Raw genomic sequence first — 22,104 nt, 5'->3', positions numbered from 1 at the left:
GCTTATGGGACACTTATAGGTGTCTTACCCAGAAAATAATTCCAAAATAACATGCTAACAGCAGAGAAAGGACCGCCAAATAGCGAATGCCGGGATAAAGAATACCCAAGGCAGAAGGGTGGCCAGGAACAGTCCAGGGGTAAACCGGCACGCCAGCAGGACTAGGGACAAAGCAGCCTCACGCGTATCGCCCTCCCAAGTAGGGCTTCGTCAGGGGAAGTGTTTGGTGTGTATCACTTGTCTGCTATTTATACAAAGTTTGTGATACACACCAAACACTTCCCCTGACGAAGCCCTACTTGGGAGGGCGATACGCTATGTATAGGGTGGTGCAGGGTGTACATTCTCTGGCCAGCTTGGTATTTTCAGCTGACCATATATAGTCCTTACTTTATCTGGGGTATAGGCAGGGTTACAGCATTGCAGGTTTGTACATTTATTGTGCTTTATACATATTATTGTACCTTGCATTTATTGTTATGGACAGGGCTTTGTGCTTGTTGTTTTTAATTATGTTTTATGTGGTGTTTCAATAAAATCTTGTGTGTTTTTTTCAATATCTTGTTTTTTTATTTTTATATGTGGTGTGCATCATTGGAGTGATACCTGTTTCTTTGTTTGCATTACATAGTTGTTTATCACTCACTTGCACCCCGTATCATATTTTCATAATGTTGGTATACCATATGTACATCTGTGTGGTGCGCCTTGGTTTTTGCTCATTCGCACAACACTACCTGTGCCCTCAACAATGCTGTTACTGGGAAAGTCTACCTAACCACGTACACGTGGACAAGTGCTTGTGGGCAGGGACGGTACATCTCAATGACAGCACACTGGGTTAACATAGTGTAAGCCGGGACCCAGTCGGACCTTGGGATGGAACACATCCTCCCCATGCCGAGGATTGCTGGCCCTACGTCAATCAGGGTTGCCCCCACAGTCTACAGCACCTGCACCTCCTCCTCTTCATCCTCCATCTCTGAAATCACATCAGTCAGAAGCTGGAAGCACTGCAGCACTGCCTCAGCCAAGCGGCAACAGGCTGTGCTGAAGCTAATCTGCATAGGTGACAAACTGCACAATCCAGAAGAGTTGTGGACAGCACTGAAAGAGCAGTCAGATGTTTGGATGACACCGCTAAACCTACAGCCAGGCATGGTCATGTGTGACAATGGCTGTAACCTGGTGGTGGCTCTGAGGCAAGGTGAGCTCACACACGTACCTAGCTTGGCCCTTGTGCCTAACCTCATGGTTCAACGTTTTCTGAAAAGCTACCTGGAGCTGCTAGTGAAAGTACGCATCTGTCTGCCCATTTTAGAAAGTCAGCTACAGCTTCAGCCGCCCTTGCCATGCTTCAGCAGCATTTTCAGCTTCCAGCTCACTGACTGTTGTGTGATGTCCCCACATGCTGGAACTCTACGCTGCTTATGTTGAAAAGGATTTGTGAGCAGAAGAGGGCCGTTGTTGACTACCAACATCAACAAGGCCGTAGAATTTCAGGTCAGACTCCACACATAAGACCTCAGGAGTGGACATGGATGTCAGACATATGTAACATCCTTCAAAACTTTGAGGACTGCACCAAGATGGTGAGCGGCGATGACACCATAATAAGCATCACCATCCTGCTTCCCAAGTAGGGCTTCGTCAGGGGAAGTGTTTGGTGTGTATCACTTGTCTGCTATTTATACAAAGTTTGTGATACACACCAAACACTTCCCCTGACGAAGCCCTACTTGGGAGGGCGATACGCTACGTATAGGGTGGTGCAGGGTGTACATTCTCTGGCCAGCTTGGTATTTTCAGCTGACCATATATAGTCCTTACTTTATCTGGGGTATAGGCAGGGTTACAGCATTGCAGGTTTGTACATTTATTGTGCTTTATACATATTATTGTACCTTGCATTTATTGTTATGGACAGGGCTTTGTGCTTGTTGTTTTTAATTATGTTTTATGTGGTGTTTCAATAAAATCTTGTGTGTTTTTTTCAATATCTTGTTTTTTTATTTTTATATGTGGTGTGCATCATTGGAGTGATACCTGTTTCTTTGTTTGCATTACATATTTGTTTATCACTCACTTGCACCCCGTATCATATTTTCATAATGTTGGTATACCATATGTACATCTGTGTGGTGCGCCTTGGTTTTTGCTCATTCGCACAACATTACCTGTGCCCTCAACAATGCTGTTACTGGGAAAGTCTACCTAACCACGTACACGTGGACAAGTGCTTGTGGGCAGGGACGGTACATCTCAATGACAGCACACTGGGTTAACATAGTGTAAGCCGGGACCCAGTCGGACCTTGGGATGGAACACATCCTCCCCATGCCGAGGATTGCTGGCCCTACGTCAATCAGGGTTGCCCCCACAGTCTACAGCACCTGCACCTCCTCCTCTTCATCCTCCATCTCTGAAATCACATCAGTCAGAAGCTGGAAGCACTGCAGCACTGCCTCAGCCAAGCGGCAACAGGCTGTGCTGAAGCTAATCTGCATAGGTGACAAACTGCACAATCCAGAAGAGTTGTGGACAGCGCTGAAAGAGCAGTCAGATGTTTGGATGACACCGCTAAACCTACAGCCAGGCATGGTCATGTGTGACAATGGCTGTAACCTGGTGGTGGCTCTGAGGCAAGGTGAGCTCACACACGTACCTAGCTTGGCCCTTGTGCCTAACCTCATGGTTCAACGTTTTCTGAAAAGCTACCTGGAGCTGCTAGTGAAAGTACGCATCTGTCTGCCCATTTTAGAAAGTCAGCTACAGCTTCAGCCGCCCTTGCCGTGCTTCAGCAGCATTTTCAGCTTCCAGCTCACTGACTGTTGTGTGATGTCCCCACATGCTGGAACTCTACGCTGCATATGTTGAAAAGGATTTGTGAGCAGAAGAGGGCCGTTGTTGACTACCAACATCAACAAGGCCGTCGAATTTCAGGTCAGACTCCACACATAAGACCTCAGGAGTGGACATGGATGTCAGACATATGTAACATCCTTCAAAACTTTGAGGACTGCACCAAGCGATGACACCATAATTAGCATCACCATCCTGCTTCTCAGCATTCTGAAAAACTATCTGCTCCCAATCAAAGAGGATGCATTGCATGCGGAGCACGAGGACATGGAGCAAGGAAACATACAGGTGGATTACACTCAGCCCAGCCTCATGTCTTCTCAACGTGGATTGGTAGGCAATGAGGAGGAGGAGGAGGAAGAACAGGAGCTACTTTCATGCGCTATAGACGGTACTACAAACATATCTGTATTAGCTTCTGCTCAGTGGGGATGGCCTGAAGACAGGGAGGAGGAGGACAGCATCGGACTGGAGTAGTTTGGGCCCACCAGAGAAAATCATTCTAAGAGCCCACCATGCTAAAGGGGTACTAGCTGCAGAGTCATCCCTTTTTCACTGGATCCTGCATAAAAAAAACGGTCCGTCGGGCAGAGAAAACGTTCAGAGGAACGTTTTTTCTGAACGTCGGAAAATTGGTCAGCGACGCATCCTGCGCTGCCCGTCACTGAGTACAATGGAAGCCTATGGGCGCAGGATGCGTCGATGCCTGTGAAAAGCAGGAATCCAGCGACGGGTCCCATCTTTTCAAAGAGAGCATGCGTGGAAGAATTTCCCGTCAGGGAAATTCTTTCTCGCTCGCTCTCTCTCTTTTTACTATTGATGCTGCCTATGCAGCATCAATAGTAACAAGATATAATGTTAAAAATAATTTCAAAAATAAAAAATCGCAGTATTCTCACCTACCGGCGTTCCCGCGCAGCGTCACCAATGCTCCCGGCAGCAAGCGTTCCTAGTAATACATTGCGACTTCTTGCGAGATTTCGCAGTGTATTACTAGGAACGCTAGCTACCAAGAGCATCGCTGCGCGGGAACGCCGGTAGGTGAGAACACTGCGATTTTTTTTTACCTGGTTTGTGTTGTGTATGCGTTTTCGCAGCGGAAAACCGCTGCGAAAACGCATACACAACAGGTGCACATAGCCTCGACGGGTCCGTCAGAAAGGCGGGCCCAGTGCACACGTTTTCCACAATCTGCACAGGATCCATCATTTCAACGTCTTGATGGATCCTGTGCAGAAGATGGAAGTGTGAAAGTAGCCTTAGTTTCCATCTAGTTAAGCACCCTTACCGGCAGCAGATAATTTTATGTAAAACCTAGAACAATGATATTCTATAAGCACAGAAAGATTTTATTATTTAGACATGTGCCACATACACACAATAGACACGACACATACACACCAGTCACACACTAGACACAGGATACATACATGTGACACACACACCAGTCACACGCTAGCCACATGACACACTCACGCACCATACATACACCAGTCACACACTAGACACAGGATTAGAGATGAGCGGACCCCTAGATGTTCGGGTCCGGCCGAACAGTTAAAAATGAGTCCAGGTTCGGGTACCAGAACAGTACCTGGACCCTATTCATTTGAATGGGGGGCCAATACATCCAGTGTTTACCACTCTGTCAGATGCAAGACAGAGCGGCAAACACTGCTTCTGATCAGCGGTAAAATCATTACCACCAGTCAGACAGCTGATGTTCACACGCTGTCAAATGATGCAAGCCCACAGCTGTGATCGGAGGTATAAAGTTTACCTCCGGTCACTGGCGCCGGCTAACCTCATCGAGGTTATGTCAAGTCACTGAGGCTATGTTCTCCGCCAGGCCCCTGAACTGCGGTGACCTTGGTGAGATCCCCACTAGCACAGTGAGAAAGTCCCACAGTGCAGAGGCGGTGAACTCACCAATGGGCTTTTTCTCACTCCCACCTCTTCTCCACACAGCCCCGGATCACCTCTTTTTCCACAAAGCTCATCATCCCCCCTTTGCCACACAGCCCCCTCATCACCCTCCCTTTTCCACAAAGCTCATCATCCCTCCTTTTCCACACAGCCCTCTAATCATCCTTCCTTCTCCACACAGCCCCCTCATCATCCCTCCTTCTCCACACAGCCCCCTCATCATCCCTCCTTCTACACACAGCCCCCTCCTCATCCCTCCTTCTCTGCACAGCCCCCTCATCATCCCTCCTTCTACACACAGCCCCCTCATCATCCCTCCTTCTCTGCACAGCCCCCTCATCATCCCTCCTTCTACACACAGCCCCCTCATCATCCCTCCTTCTCCACACAGCCCCCTCATCATCCCTCCTTCTCCACACAGCCCCCTCCTCATCCCTCCTTCTCCACACAGCCCCCTCATCATCCCTCCTTCTCTGCACAGCCCCCTCATCATCCCTCCTTCTACACACAGCCCTCTAATCATCCCTCCTTCTCCACACAGCCCCCTCCTCATCCCTCCTTCTCCACACAGCCCACTCATCATCCCTCCTTCTCTGCACAGCCCCCTCATCATCCCTCCTTCTACACACAGCCCTCTAATCATCCCTCCTTCTACACACAGCCCCCTCATCATGCCTCCTTCTCCACACAGCCCCTTTCAAGTTACATCAAATAAATTCATCCTCTGACCACTCACACTGAATCCTGGGTCTTCATTCCTATCTGTGCGAGGGTCCATTGTGCAGACCCTCATTCCTCTCCTCCCACAGTTATATAGTGCAGCCCCCTCGGTCCTCTAGTGCAGAGGTCCCCAACCTTTTTTGCACCAGGGACCGGCTTTAAGCAAGACCAGTTTTCCATGGCCCGGTGGGGTGGGGGTGGGGCAGGGGTGGGGCTCTGGTCATATGGGGGTGGGGTTATGGAGGGGTGGAGCTTAGTGCATACTTATCATGTAATTATGACATTTATAATGAGAATGTGATTCACACATTCTCACACACACATTCACACACACACACATTCACACACACACACATTCACACACACATTCTCACACACACACATTCTCACACACACATTCACACACCCCTCTCACCTCTTCTCGCACTCTACCACAGCATCTCATTGCCTTCCTCTGACACAGCCGGCCGCTGAATGATGACGTCATCCAGCGGCGCGTCTGTGGGCAGCGGAGCTGCGGGGATTTCTCCCTGCCCGTCGCAGCCACCCTGCAGGGGCTCCCCTCCACCTCTGCACACGTTGGGAGCCGGCGCTCTGCAGCTTCTCTGTGCCGGCTGTCAGCTTGACAGTCGGCACAGAGAACAGCTGACTCCCTGACCGGGGGCGGCAGAATGCAGCCGCCGGGGGAGACACTGCGGACCGCCGAATGAAGCGGCCCGACTGCGCCCCTCCCTGCCGGCTGCACCCGGGGCAAATGCCCCGGCTGCCCCCCCCCCTAGATACGCCACTGGGCGTGTCAGTGAGGAGAGCCTGCCGCCCCACCCCATCAGGAACACACCATGCTGCGCAGGAGGGCTGCGTCACTAAGACCCGCCTGACGCCCCGCCCCGTCCTGCATAATGTTCTCTGCCGGGAGCTGCGAGCTGTCACAGAGCGTGCTCTGACCAGGCGCAGGGCCGCGAAGCTAGCTGTCAGAGGCGCCGCGGACCGGCTGAAAAACCTCAACGGCCCGGTCCTGGTCCGCGGACAGGCGGTTGGGGACCTCTGCTCTAGTGGTCACAGGGCTCCAGCAGCCTCAGTCAGCACAGCGTTGCAACTTGCTTCCTGTTATCAGGTCACTGGTCTGATGGAGGCCCCGCCCCTTCCAGTGACATCATGACCTCAAAAAATCAACTCCGTTCTAGACGCTGTGTGCAGTCAGTGTCTCACAGCCTGTGGCTCTGTAGTACTGTGCGTGGCGCTGTGTGGGTTATTCTATACCCGGTGCCGGCCGCCTGCACTGCTCAGTAACATGTGATGTGAGGTGAGAGCTTTCTATCACCTGCTGTTGCCGCTTCTATTGATCTCATGAGCACTGGGCAGCTGAGAGAGCGGCGCCAAGACATCAGTAGAAGCCGCAGCAGGTGATGAGAAAGCTCTCACCTCACATCACATGTTACTGAGCAGTGCAGGCGGCCGGCACCAGGTATGGAATAACAATCACTGCTGGGTGCATGCAATCATAATGCGCTAAAATACAGGACAAAGCAGGAGTCTGGTGAGGGGGAGGGCCCTCTGGGGGGTGGGCCCTCCGGAGGATTCTCCGATCTCCCGGTGGGCCAGTCCGACACTGGAGGAGGATGAGGAGGAGGAGAACAGCATAGTCAGTTATCCTGTTGGTGAGGACACGGAAGTCTTGCCTGTTAGCAGTCTGGCACGCATGGCTGACTTTATGTTGCGCTGCATTTCACGTGACCCTCGACTTATCAAAATTTTGGGTGACACTCATTACTGGTTGGTGACACTTCTAGACCCACGCCAGAAGGAGAACTTTCAATCTGTTCTGCCTGAGGCAGAGAGGTGTACTAAAATGTTGCAGTACCACAGGGCCCTTGTAGCCGAATTACTTAGAAAATTCCCATGTGAGAACGCTGGCAGCAGACGTCAGAGTTTGTTGTACGACCAAGGACTCCAAGCGAGAGAAACAGAAGTACAAACCAGCTTAGGCAGGGGAACAATGGTCAAGTTCTGGGACAGTTTTCTCAGACACTCCCATCATGGCGGCACAGAGGCAAGGAGTGTTGTCACAAGAAGTGCAATGTTTGGGAAGATGGTGAGGGAGCACCTTGCAGATTGTACAAACGTCCTCCATGATTCCTCTGTGCCTTTTAATTATTGGGTATCCAAGCTGGACACATGGCATGAACTGTCTCTCTACGCCTTGGAGGTCCTGGCCTGCCCTGCTGCTAGCGTTCTGTCAGAGAGGGTTTTTAGTGCCGCTGGTGAAATTATAACAGATAAGCGCATCCGCCTGTCAACTGAAAATGCTAGCAGGCTGACTCTTATAAAAATGAACAAGGGCTGGATGGGGAAAGACATCTGTACACCACCAAGTGAAAACACCGAAACATAACCTCAAATACATTCTCTCTTTTGGGGAGGTGTATTCTCATGCACCTCTTCACAGCCACACATGGCTATACGCTTCCAGATTTGGTCTGTTTGTTCTTATCCTCCTCCTTATCCTCATCCTCCTCATCCAGAACCACTTTATCACCAGGGTGAACGTGGTCTGCACGGTGCATTTTGGCCAAGGGTGCTGTGATGGCACTCTTTTATTTTTTAAAAAAAGGACAACACATTGGGGAATTGGGCATGACATTACATTGGGCCTACTTCTTAACTCGGTCTCCTGCAATCTGTCCTGTACCTGCCACTATATCACCAGGGTGAACGTGCTCTGTACGGTGCATGTTGGCCAAGGGGGCTGTGATGGCACTCTTTTATTTTTTTAAAAAACGAAAACACTTTGGGGAATTGGGCATGACATTACATTGGGCCTACTTCTTAACTTGGTCGCCTGCAATCTGTCCTGTACCTGCCAGTAGATCACCAGGGTGAACGTGCTCTGTACGGTGCATGTTGGCCAAGGGGGCTGTGATGGCACTCTTTTATATTTAAAAAAAAGGACAACACATTGGGGAATTGAGCATGACATTACATTGGGCCTACTTCTTAACTCGGTCTCCTGCAATCTGTCCTGTACCTGCTAGTAGATCACCAGGGTGAATGTGCTCTGTACGGTGCATTTTGGCCAAGGGTGCTGTGATGGCACTCTTTTCTTTTAAAAAAAACGACAACACATTGGGGAATTGGGCATGACATTACATTGGGCCTGCTTAATTCAGTCTCCTGCAATCTGTCCTGTACCTTCCAGTAGATCACCAGGGTGAACGTGCTCTGTACGGTGCATGTTGGCCAAGGGGGCTGTGATGGCACTCTTTTCTTTTTTAAAAAAGGACAACACATTGGGGAATTGGGCATGACATTACATTGGGCCTACTTCTTATTTCGGTCTCCTGCAATCTGTCCTGTACCTTCCAGTAGATCACCAGGGTGAACGTGCTCTGTACGGTGCATTTTATCCAAGGGGGCTGTGATGGCACTCTTTTATTTTTTTTAAAAAGGATCCCACATTGGGGAATTGGGCATGACATTACATTGGGGCTACTTCTTAACTCGGTCGCATGCAATATGTCTTGTACTTGCCATTAGATCACCAGGGTGAGCGTGCTCTGTACTGTTATAGGCCAGTGAATTTTGGGCAAGGGGGCTGTGATGGCATTCTTATTTTTTTTTAAATGGACCCCGCATTGGGGAATTGGGCATGACATTCCATTGGGCCGACTTCTTAACTCGGTCTCCTGCAATCTAAAATGTTCCTGCCACTAGATCACCAGGGTGAACGTACTCAGTACTGTTATACCTTTGAAGTTTGGGCTAGGGGCATGCGATGGCACTAGTGTATTTTTAAAAAAGGTACCCCCATTGCGGAATTGTTTGGCAGATCATGCACTGCATTACAAGTCTCAGAGACCCACACCACTACATTGACCCTAATTCTTAACTCTGTCTCCTGCGATGTCTCTTCCTTGTCTCCGACGACATGACCTGGGTGAACATGCTTTGTGCTGTTATAGGCCCATGAAGTTTGGGCAAGGGGGCTGTGATGGCAATAGTATATTTTTTAAAAAGGTACCCCCCATTGGTGAAACCACATCCTTGATGGCAAACACTTCATATTTGTGTACCTTAAAGAGCTCACTTGAAAAGCTCCTTCTTGTGTTGCCTGGTTGGTTAAATTGGACACAATACACTTCATATAAATTTGATAAAGCAATGCTGTTAGTTTGGCTCAGTAGTTCATTAAAAATGTAGCTTTGTCCAATATATTAGTTTCTCTCCTTGAGAGCCATATCTTTGGCTGCCTCAAATGTACAAATGGCGATTTGTAAACAAGATTGAAATACTGTACACCGAATGCATTCAGACAATCACATAGCTGCATTTCTTGTAAAAGATTTACAGGTGTGACAGACAATGCTCATAGTGATACAATCTTGATAAATGTTTGCTTATTCACTTCACAAACAGTTCTATGCCTCTATATGCTTCCTGTTTGTCATTGTAAAACATTAAGGCTTACTGAAACTCTGCCTGTGGTGGTTTGATCTAAATCCTTGTGGCTATTATTTTCTAGGGGTTTATGACCCCTCATCTGATGAGTCCATGATATCTCAGTTTCATCCAACCTTGAAAAGTGGCCACTTGAAGGTCTGGGTGAAACTAGAGTAACTACATAGTGTAAATCACTATATAAGACCAGAGAAACATGACTAAGACAGATGCCAAAACTGGGGTACCTGTACAAGTACAGTGTGCTGATGCCTGCATAATTGGGGATGCCCATGCAGTGTAGGTAATATCCCAGGGGTTCTCTGTCTTGTTGTTGCTTCTCGGATATTCCAGACGGATGATATTTAAAAGCCTCTTGGTGATGATCTAAGTAGACTGTATGAAGTTAATCTTCATATATACGTAATCAGTATATTTATGTAATCCTTATATGTACTTATTAACCTTTGTATGTTATTGTTAACATATACAAAAATGTACGCACTCACACTATTCAATCTTAATATTCCTTGAATTTTGTAGTTTGCAATGAAATTGCTTTGTATTGAAAGGATTAGCCTTTTTTAAAGCCGTATCTGAACCTTAGTGTTAAAAACATGGCAAACACAATTGCCAAATTCGCCTGTAAAAAATTCTGCAAAGAGAGAACCATCATGCCATTAAAAAATACAAGTGGATTTTCTTGGGCCCATCCAGTATGTGGGTTCTAAGGCGTAATGGGGTGCATATGACTGACTATGCAGCAGGGCTGGCCTTGCTGGCAATGTGTAAAACCAAGTAGTGCGGGAGTACAAAATGCATAATGTGAAGTGGATTTTAATGGGCCCATACAGTATGTAGGTTCCAAGGCCTAATGGGGTGCATATGACTATGCAGCAGGGCTGGCCTTGCCGCCAATATGTAAAACCAAGGAGTACAGGAGTACAAAATGCATATTGTGAAGTGGATTTTCATGGCCCCTCCACTATGTGGGTTCCAAGGCCTAATGGGGTGCATATGACTGAGTATGCAGCAGGGCTGGCCTTGCGGGCAATGTATAAAACCAAGGAGTATGGAGTACAAAATGCATATTGTGAAGTGGATTTTCATGGGCCCATCCACTATGTGGGTTCCAAGGCCTAATGGGGTGCATATGACTATGCAGCAGGGGTCGCCTTGCCGCCAATGTGTAAAACCAAGGAGTACGGGAGTACAAAATGCATATTGTGAAGTGGATTTTCATGGGCACATCCACTATGTGGGTTCAAAGGCTTACTGGGGTGCATATGAATTGGTAGCAGGGCAGGCCTTGAATTCAATGCAACACTTTTTCAGGAGACCCTCCTGGACATCTTATAACAAGGATATTGTGGTGCGTCGTAATTCTTGGCAGCCCATCCACTCACAGGATAGGCTACAACAGCTTAGGAGACCCACTGTTTCATAATGGCCTTTTAAGAAGATTAATTATCATCTATCCATTATCTATCTATTATCTATCTTTCTATTATCTATGTATCTATTATCTATCTATTTATCTTCAAACATGCGTCAATCACGCCTATCCTCAAAAAAACCTCTCTTGACCCATCCTCTGTATCTAGCTATCACCCTATATCACTTCTCCCCTATTCCTCAAAACTACTGGAACAACACGTCCATCTTGAACTGTCTTCCCACCTCTCTTCTTGCTCCCTCTTCGACCGCTTACAATCTGGCTTCCGGTCACACCACTCCACTGAAGCTGCCCTAACTAAGGTCACCAATGACCGACTAGCCGCCAAGGCCAAGCGACACTACTCTGTCCTCCTCCTCCTGGACCTGTCGGCTGCCTTTGACTCAGTGGACCATTCCCTATTATTACAGACCCTCTCATCCCTTGGCATCACAGACTTGGCCCTATCCTGGATCTCGTCATATCTAACAGACCGGACATTCAGCATCTCCCACTCACACACCACCTCCTCACCTCGCCCCCTATCTGTCGGAGTCCCACAAGGTTCAGTCCTAGGGCTCCTGCTCTTCTCCATTTACACCTTCGGACTCGGACAGCTCATAGAATCTCACGACTTTCAGTATCACCTCTATGCTGATGACACGCAAATCTACCTCTCTAGACTAGATATCACCACCCTACTAACCAGAATCCCACTATGTCTGTCCGCTATTTCATCCTTCTTCTCTGCTACATTTCTCACACTTAATATGGACAAAACAGAATTCATCATCTTTCCCCCATCTATCTCGACCCCCCCAACAGACCTATCCAGTAAACGGCTGCCCTCTCTCTCCGTCCCACAAGCTCTTGCTACCTCGGGGTGATCCTTGACTCTGTTCTCTCTTTCAAGCTACATATCCAAGTCCTTGACTCCTCCTGCCGACTTCAACTCAAAATATTTCCCAGATCTTTACATTCCTCAACCAAGAATCTGCAAAAACCCTAGTCCATGCCCTCATCATCTCCTGCCTTGACCACTGCAACCTCCTGCTCTGTGGCCTCCCCTCCAACACTCTCTCACCCCTCCAATCCATTCTAACGTCTGCTGCCCGACTAATCCACTTGTTCACTGGCTATTCCCCGGTCTCTCCTCTCTGTCAATCCCTTGACTGGCTCACCATTACCCAAAGACACCAGTTCAAAACCCTAACCATGAAATACAAAGCTATCCACAACCTATGTCCTTCGAATATCTGTGATACTTACCTGCACGCAACCTCCGATCCTCACAAGATATCCTTCTCTACTCCCCTCTTATCTCCTCTTCCCACAATCGCATACAAGATTTCTCTAGCGCATCACCCCTACTCTGGAACTCTCTACCCCAATACATCAGACTCTCACCTACCATTGAAACCTTCAAAAAGAACCTGAAGTCTTCCAGCAAGCCTACAACCTGCAGTAACCAATGATCGTCCAAACCACCACAAGACCAGCTCTGCCCTCACCTACTGTATCCTCACCCATCCCTTGTAGATTGTGAGCCCTCACGGGCAGGGTCCTCTCTCCTACTGTACCAGTCGTGACTCGTATTGTAAGAAAGTCCTTACTGAGAGCTGGAAGAGCCGGGAAAAATATGTAGAGAACTCTTTTTATCAAGCCGAGGCTGAATTTTATTCGGAGATTCGCAGCAGAACAGCACATGGATAGTCAGTGAAATAAAGCATGTGAGCATGAACGGAAGTCCAGACAGACAAAGTAATGTTGGGATATCTGGCCGATGGTCTGGCCATAGCCGGGCCATGGTGTGGCACGGCGGCAGAATGGCGATGGAATGGCCATGTTGTGGCACAGCAGCAGGTTGGCGATATAATGGCCCCGAATAACAGTAACAAGGGCTTTTTATACATGATACAGACAAAGAAGGCACATTGCGGCAAAAAGGGCGTATACATGATAACATCATACTGCGAAAAAATACACATTCAAGGACAGAGCATAAAATAGTTAAATGTAATGACTTTGAGGCTCTTTACGCCAAACTCCATTAGATCTCGTAAATCTCCATGTTCTTCTTAGTAACTGTCATTGTTCACTTAATACACGTATTTATTACCATGTGTTTACCCTTTTTCTGATCCAATTAACCCGTGTGTATGTCCACTATACCTGCTAATGGCTATGATCTCGTGTCTCCAATCTGTCTATAACTTTCAGACGTACTTCTTAGACAATTAGTTGGTTTCTAACTTTGCACAAGATGGCTGCTAGAGCCAACATGGCTGTGCAGTAAATTATGACTGACCATTCTCTTACACGTATTGTCTATGATTACTGGAATAAACGGCGCTATAATAATAAATAATAATATATTTATTATCTATCTATTATCTATCTATCATCTATCTATTATCTATCTTATCTATCATATATCTATTATCTATCTATCCATCATCTATTATCTGTCTATCTATCTATTATCTATCATCTATCTATTATCTATCATCTATCTATCTATCTATATCTATCTTACCTACCATATATCTATTATCTATCTATTATCTATCTATCCATCATCTATTATCTGTCTATTATCTATCTATCATCTATTATCTATCTATTATCTATTATTTATCTATCATCTATACTGTATATTATCTATTATCTTTCTATTATCTATCTCTCAGTCTCCTAGTGAATATGAGTTAGTATATTGTTTTGTTATCCAAAAAGTATCGTTTCTCCTTGCGGAGATTATATTGTTTTGGACACTGGTATCTCTGATGTCTGGAATCATCTGGCTTTTGGATTTGTATTTACCGGGGAATTTTAGTCTTTTAGTTAATCTTCTTCCCACCACAAAATTTTCTTGGTCTGCTTTGCATTGCCAGAGGTTAAGGAATTACCAAGCGAGTAACTTCCTGTCACCTTGATCATTACCAATCACATAAGACAAGTGCTGCCACCTTGTGGGAGAACACCTGAATTTGGCCTTTTAAAAATAAATAAATCTGTAATTACTGATTTGTGCATCTGTGTTATTAGACTGTGCATTAATGTGTATGCATATGTATGTAATGTGTGTTTAATGTGTATGCATGTGTGTAATGTGTGTTTAATGTGTATGCATGTGTGTAATGTGTGTTTAATGTGTATGCATATGTGTGTAATGTGTGTTTAATGTGTATGCATGTGTATAATGTGTGTTTAATGTGTATGCATGTGTGTACTGTGTGTTTAATGTGTATGCATATGTGTGTAATGTGTGTTTAATGTGTATTCGATGTCTGTAATGTGTGTTTAATGTATATGCATATGTGTGTAATGTGTGTTTAATGTGTATGCATGTGTGTCTAAAGTGTACGTGGACATGTACATGTGTGTTCAATGTCTTTGTATATGATGTGTGTTCAATGTGCATATATGTGTAGATTGTAAGCCCGCAAAGGCAGGATCTTCGGTCCCTATACAATAATTTTCTGGTTTTATGTCTAATCCACTCTCTTTGTACTTTAACTTTTTCAAAGGGGCAGCACAATGGAATAACAAGTACTTTACAACAAATATTAATATTTATAAACATAAGTATGCATTGTGTTTGCTGGTAATTGAGTTTTATTATATTATTATTATTATTTATTATATTTATTAGTATTATTTCAGCGTGCGGTATAATGGTATTTTTTAGATTATTTATTAGAAGGACAATACATTTTAACACCTTTTTTAGTGTCACTTTGCACTACCACTTCTTAAGAAAAAAATATAAAAAAATGTTATCCTGGGTGTATAAATGCGCTCAGATCCCCTGTGCTACAATATTGAGGGGAAAAAAAATAACATAGGTATTCATTATCACGCCTGGTATTAAAACCAAAAGGCGTTACTTGTGTCTCGGCTTCCTGACAGAGGGGGCATCCTTCTGCACTTCTGTGGGACCTGTTGGTGACAAGCAGCTGATTTAGGGACTGTACTTATAGTTTTTTACCAGCAAAACTTATTCATGGGGAGTTGGATATTTGGAAAGATATCTTCCAGGATTCTTAAAAATAGTTGGATAACAGGTTTTTTTTTTTTCATTTACGTAGAGCCCCCTTTGCTCTCCAAAAGTTCTAACAAAATTACCGGCACCTCAAGGAAATTCCCACATAGCTCCTCCTCCTACTCCATCGAGCATAATATCTGCAGGCAGCAGCGTCAGCAGTCACTTCTCACAAGCAGAGCTCAATGTGACCACAGTCACTCCTTGTATTTAGAGCACAGAGGGTCCTTAAGACCTTCTGGCCGAGATCTTGAACTTTGAACTTTAATAAATTCTCCTTTGGAATATCCCTTTTTATTTTGTGGATTGACCCTTGGTGTGGACCTTGTACAAGATGTCTATCAGCGATGGTAGCACTGACCCCCTTCTAGCTAGATTTAAAGTTCTGGAGGAGACTGTGGATAAACTGCACAGGGAAAACAGATCTTTGAAGACGAAGCTGCAGAGTTACAACACCCTGAGCACTTTCTACCATGAAGCCCGGCAGCAAAACAAGAACCTCAACAAACAGCTGGCGGAGAAGGAGGCCATCATCCAGCAGCTGACTGACAAGCAGAAAACGTTTACAGCTGCTGCAGAACATCACGCCGAGCCTCCTCGATCACTGATCGATTGTTTGATGGAAGAGCTGAACAGAATCAGGAATGAACACATCGAAACGGAGAGGATTTATCGTGAGAAAGTGGAAAAACTCAATCAGGTAAAACATGTATGCATTTGTAAAGTTTTATACTTTGTTGTTATTTGGACTTTTATATTTTTTATACGGTTATATGGACTTTTATACTTTGTTATACAGTAATTTGGAATTTTATACTATTTTTATACTGTTATTTATATTTTTATTTTTTTATACTGTTATTCCGACTTTATTGTTTTATACTTTATTTTATACTTTAGTATTATTTTATATTTAATTTTATACTTCCTTTATACTTTAATATTTTATACTTTATTTTATACTTTATTTATACATTAGTATTATTTTATACTTTATTTTATACTTCATTCATACTTTAATATTTTATACTTTATTTTATACTTTATTTATACATTAGTATTATTTTACACTATGATTTCATACTTTTTGCATCCTGTTATCTGAATTTTTATACTTTTTATACTGTTATTTTGTCTTTTATACTTTTTTTATACTGGTACTCAGTCTTTTACACTTTTTTTATACTGCTATTCCGTCTTTTATACTTTTGTTATCCTGTTATGTGGACGTTTATACTTTTCTATACTGTTATTTGGACTTTTATAATTTTTTCATCTCTTACTGACTGATAAAAGACCTACCTTGCCACGTACCCTTTTAGTATGCAATATAGGACTTTGTTGCTCCAAGACTGGTGCTACTTGTTGAGATGTTCTGCAGCAGCTGCAGATTTACCTATGGGAGCCATTACCTTTTGCAAACAGTTTAGAATGCATTATGGTTCTACAGACCTTCTTGTCTTGAGAGTTTGCACATTACTCTTGAATGTACTCAAATTTATTTTGAAATTCCTTGAATATTTGGTTTGTAGGGATTGCACAAAAGTATCTGGCTCTATGATCTCATCTCCAGAAATAGTTCTGCATATATTTATTAAGGGTTTTGGCAGCTCCACTTTTAGAAACAGTAATACTTTCACAAGCACTGTGAAATAAGTCTCATTACTTCTCAGAAGGATCCTCGCTACTGTTTACTTCTTAGACCATGGCAATTCCAATATAAAGAAACACGCCTTATGTTTGCTTGCTGGTTGCCGTAGAGATTGACTACCTGTCAGATTAAAGTTCTACGTGAACTTAGAGGCCCTGATGTTTGTTATGTCTCTTGCAAAAGGGAGAGAGGCGTGTGTTACATAACACTGGTTAAGTAATCCTTAACGTAAAGACCTTCAACTCCACTAAAAAAAAAGTTGATGAGTTCAATGCAATCGTTAAAAAAAAAAAATGAGTAGAAACCAGTTTGTACTGGTAGCTGATGGCCTAGCAACAAGCATAAACAGATTGGACAAATAGTACTGAAGTGCAAAGATAACAGGGAGTAGTCGTTTGTCTTCAAAGTGTTTGATCAACTGTGATCCTCCAAATTTGTAGTTTTTTGCAAGCTGGTTAATATATCACACATATTTAGGCTTATAGTGGAGGACTATCCTAAAAGAAGCCCACAAAAAAGTCAACCAAGATGCATCCTTGTGACCTAGTTGAATTGCTTATTTTCTGAGTTGGTATCATATGCCAAATGGTATCAGATAAGTCTGTCTTGCTGAATAAAGTCTTAAATTTACCTATTCAATTATTTCAGGAGAATCAAAAACTTCAAACACAGTTGGAGTTGAGAGATGATGAGATAGAGAAGGTATCCAGTTGGCCTCAGCAGGAGAAAGATATGGAGCTCCTGCGACTTCAAAGATCTCTTGCCGAGAAGGAACGAGTCCAGGCAACTAGTGAAGTTCTTTGTCGATCCCTTTCTGATGAAAGCCACCAGCTTCGACGTAAACTTGCTGCCACGGCAGAGATGTGCCAACAACTTGTCAAGTGTCTCGAGGAATCCCGTCAAAAGGACAAGCTTGTTTCAGAACAACGTTTCAGCCAGGTTTGTAATGGGTTTTCTTGCTTTGGGGAGGTAAATGGGTGGTGGGTGGTGTAACCGCCATGACCACCAGATGCCACCAAGTATTGATAAGAGTTCTCCACCCTAGAACATAGGAAAAAAGTCTTCAAGGAAGATATTAAGTAGATATGAAGCTCAGGTCTTCTGGTGGCCCAATTTCTAACAATTGGAGGAGAGCACTCTAGTTATCAGCTCCTTCTTTTATCAGTTGCACATTGACTCAACCTTGATTGGGGTTTTCATTGAACCGCAACCACGACGAGTTAATTATACCAAACCAAGAAAACACACTGCCAAGTTATGACTTTTAGCAAATGTTAAAATCTTCAGTTGTATTAACGTTTTTTACCTTGTATGGTCTTATACAGATTCAGAATAAAGGGAATAATAATGACACCTCCTCAAAAAAGTTACAGGAAGAAAACCGGCTATTAAAACAGAAAGTAGTACATGTAAGTATATGTAAATATTGAGATATTTTCGTAAGACACTTCCCTTTTTTACTTTACTGGAATACCCTGATATTTACTTTCATTGAAGGGGCACATCATTTACGACTTTAGATTCGTCGGGTACTTTTGGGTGACTGAAATCATTCCTATATATAGTAATTGTTACTATGAGTCTTACGCATTTTACAGTAAGACTGACTTTACGTGACAGCTTTAACAATACATGAAGTATTTCTATCTACTGGCTAACACAGTACAAAGATATATATCTTTCCGTTAACAATACATGATCATTCTTGTAAGAAGATATAATTATCGGCCATATTTGAGGGTCAATATTTCACCCTACCATTGAACAATACTATGATGAGGACCTAAATGAGGACAAAGTTGCTCGTAGCTCACATCCTTATCATATCATGATTAACTTTTCCAGGTTGAAGATTTGAATGCCAAGTGGCAGAAGTATGATGCCAGCAGGGAGGACTATGTCAAAGGTCTACATCAGCAACTAAAGGAGCTAAAGGGCCAATCTGAGCATCTAAAGGCTCCACACACATCGCACAAACACGCAGATATTTTACAGAAAGAAATCTCAAGGCTCAACAGGATGTTGGAAGAGAAAATGAAGGAACATTCCAAACTCCAACAAGAAGCTGCTGAAATGGTCCACGCCAGGATTACTGATCACGAGAGAATCCAGATGCTGGAGCAACAGGTATTGACAGAAGCACCATTGATTCAATCCATTGGTTTCCCATTATGGCTTGTTTTATCGTCTGTTTTCTTTGCACTGATCCTTTAATAACTCCAGAATTGTGTTGGTATTGCAGTTACTTGTTTACAAAGATGACTTCACGTCAGAGCGAGCAGATCGGGAAAGAGCACAAAATCGAATCCAGGAACTGGTAGATGAAATCTCTGCTTTGCAGCGACAGGGGAGACAACAGGTAAGAAATTTAGGCCTAAATCAGATTGATACGACAAATATAACATCTAATTAATATTAAAGAGCTTGTCCACTTTGATAAATTTCTTACAATTAGAAGCGATCAGCTATCAATTATTATGAGCTTGAGAACCTTTTAGCATGGAGGCTGTTTTCCTGCAGTGCCTCCACAGGAGAAATGAAGTATTACAGAGGATAAAGTGTCTTGCAATCTTAATATTCATGCAGCATTTCGAGATGTTTTTGCTAATATGTGGAGAGGATAAGTCTCATTAGTTATAGTTATTAACAATTTTTCTTATTTTTTCCCCCCAGAATGACAGAGACTCTGCTGGTAAACAGAACAAAACCAATATTAAGAAAAACTTAGCTGATGCTCAGCTTGTCCTGAATGTAGAACCTGCCGAAAACAGAATACAAGATCGTCAAAGGAGCCCCAGCTCTGAACCGAGAGGCCAAGACGAGCTCCAGTGTCCTCGGTGTCTCAGGGTCTTCCAGGACAGACTAGGAGAAAACTTTTTGGAACATATCTCTGAATGCTGTCAGTGACTGTGAATCCAAAAATTTACAGATATATCCACTACACGACATACTTCTGTCAATAATGCTGCTATTTTCCTTGGTTTAACCACCAAGTAATTTGTCGAGAATCAATTTTAAGGGTGGGATCCGTCTAAGTACAACCGGTGTCGGAGTCTTATCTTGTTTTATCTATTGCACTGCCTGTTAATAGCCATTTACTTTTATGAGGCTGGCTTCAAATTTTTGGACAAATTTCAGACTGACAAATGATTAGCTTGGAAGACTAATTGGAACTTGAGTAGGAGGATTAGGTGTATGGGTTCGCCATACGGGTTGTCAATAGTATACTGTGATATGTCATTGGCCTTCGACTGGGACTCTGAAAATGGGCTTTATTCACTATGTAGATGTTTACATGATTAAATATGGGATGACAAGACAGGGAAAGGTTCCAAGTAAGTGTCCAGGAGAAGAGGGTGGTGTGACCAATGAGTTGTCCAAGTCAATCATGGGCTGCCATTATAATACCATGAAGGAACTTGCTTGGAGCGTCCTTTGTTTTGGAGTCATCTAAATAGACAAAGACAATTGTGTGTGGTTTACGATAAGTTTTCTTGAACCGGTTGTTGCCTAATATAATTTTTATAGTAGAGTACCATATGTTATAGCGCCAAGTAGGATCTTATTATACGCCAATACAGGGTCACAATGTTACTTGACGGTTTTCATCATGACATGTTATCATCGTCCTGCTTAAAAAGACGATACATAGAAGAAGTCAGGATAAAAAAAAAAGTTAGGCGTCAATGGTTTTGTATTCATAAATGTGAATTTATAGGAAGTCAAAATCAGGTTTACATTAATTGAGACTACAAAGTTTTCATTTCAATGCACTGAGAGACTGAGAGGTTAGAGTATAATATATGATATATTGCGATATGTCGGCCGTATATTCCTATTTATCAACTGGAAAAGCAGATGTCGTCAAAACTGGAGCTTTACTCTAATCAATGAGTCATAAAAGTGCAAGACACACCACATACAATTACTTATTGCCCATAAAAACTGGTGGAACAAATTACTGAAATTACCATAACTCTGCTGCTAAGGGGTCCAAGACCCCGATTTATCATTATCGGGCCAGTTCATCTGATTTCTAGAATTTTTTTTTTTTACTTAATCCAATAGAAATTTATTTTTATATCGACCTGCACTGAATATTTTTTCCTATTTATATTTATTTTGTTAATTGTAAATTTGTGTATTTTCCTCGTAATTTATTTATTTCTGAACCCAATTGAAAATCTTATTTTTGTAATAAAATACATTCTTGTAACACTAATGTGGGAGATTTACTTGTTTCTTGGTAGTCATGGTTGATGTGTAATTTATTTGATTTTGATTTATATGTTTTTTTTTGCATATATTTTTATATATTACTAGATGGAGGCCCGATTCTAACGCATCAGGTATTCTAGAATATGCATGATCACATAGTATATTGCCCAGCGACGTAGTATATTGGCCAGTCACGTAGTATATTGCCCAGCCGCGTAGTATATTTCCCAGCCACGTAGCCACATAGTATGTTGTCCAGTCACGTAGTATATTGCCCAGCCCCGTAGTATATTGCCCAGCCCAGTAGTATATTGCACAGCCCACGTAGTATATTGTCCAGTCACGTAGTATATTGCCCAGCTACATAGTATATTGCCCAGCCCCGTAGTATATTGCCCAGCCCCGTAGTATATTGCACAGCCCACGTAGTATATTGTCCAGTCACGTAGTATATTGCCCAGCTACGTAGTATATTGCCCAGCCCCGTAGTATATTGCCCAGCCCCGTAGTATATTGCACAGCCCACGCAGTATATTGTCCAGTCACATAGTATATTGCCCAGCCACGTAGTATATTGCCCAGCCTCGTAGTATATTGCCCAGCCACGTAGTATATTGCCCAGCTACGTAGTATATTGCCCAGCCACGTAGTATATTGCCCAGCTACGTAGTATATTGCCCAGCCCCGTAGTATATTGCCCAGCCCCGTAGTATATTGCACAGCCCACGTAGTATATTGTCCAGTCACGTAGTATATTGCCCAGCCACGTAGTATATTGCCCAGCCACGTAGTATATTGCCCGGCCACGTAGTA

At 43.7% G+C, this 22,104-nt stretch overlaps 1 protein-coding gene across 1 annotated transcript; it reads left to right on the top strand.

The window, feature by feature from the left end:
- The first annotated feature begins 15,583 nt into the window (after positions 1-15,583).
- Positions 15,584-21,295, top strand: TNIP2 (TNFAIP3 interacting protein 2). The gene is made up of 6 exons (XM_069744865.1): positions 15,584-16,122; positions 17,722-18,012; positions 18,399-18,482; positions 18,919-19,200; positions 19,316-19,432; positions 19,747-21,295. The coding sequence occupies exons 1-6, from the start codon at positions 15,757-15,759 to the stop codon at positions 19,978-19,980; spliced, it is 1,374 nt and encodes a 457-aa protein (XP_069600966.1). The 5' UTR covers positions 15,584-15,756; the 3' UTR covers positions 19,981-21,295.
- The last annotated feature ends 809 nt before the right edge of the window (positions 21,296-22,104 follow it).

The sequence above is a fragment of the Ranitomeya imitator genome, chromosome 1 (assembly GCF_032444005.1).
Source record: "Ranitomeya imitator isolate aRanImi1 chromosome 1, aRanImi1.pri, whole genome shotgun sequence".
NCBI classification, from domain to species: Eukaryota; Metazoa; Chordata; class Amphibia; order Anura; family Dendrobatidae; genus Ranitomeya; species Ranitomeya imitator.
The sequence above is the reverse complement of the archived record's forward strand: the minus strand, read 5'-3'. Positions and strand labels throughout refer to the sequence as shown.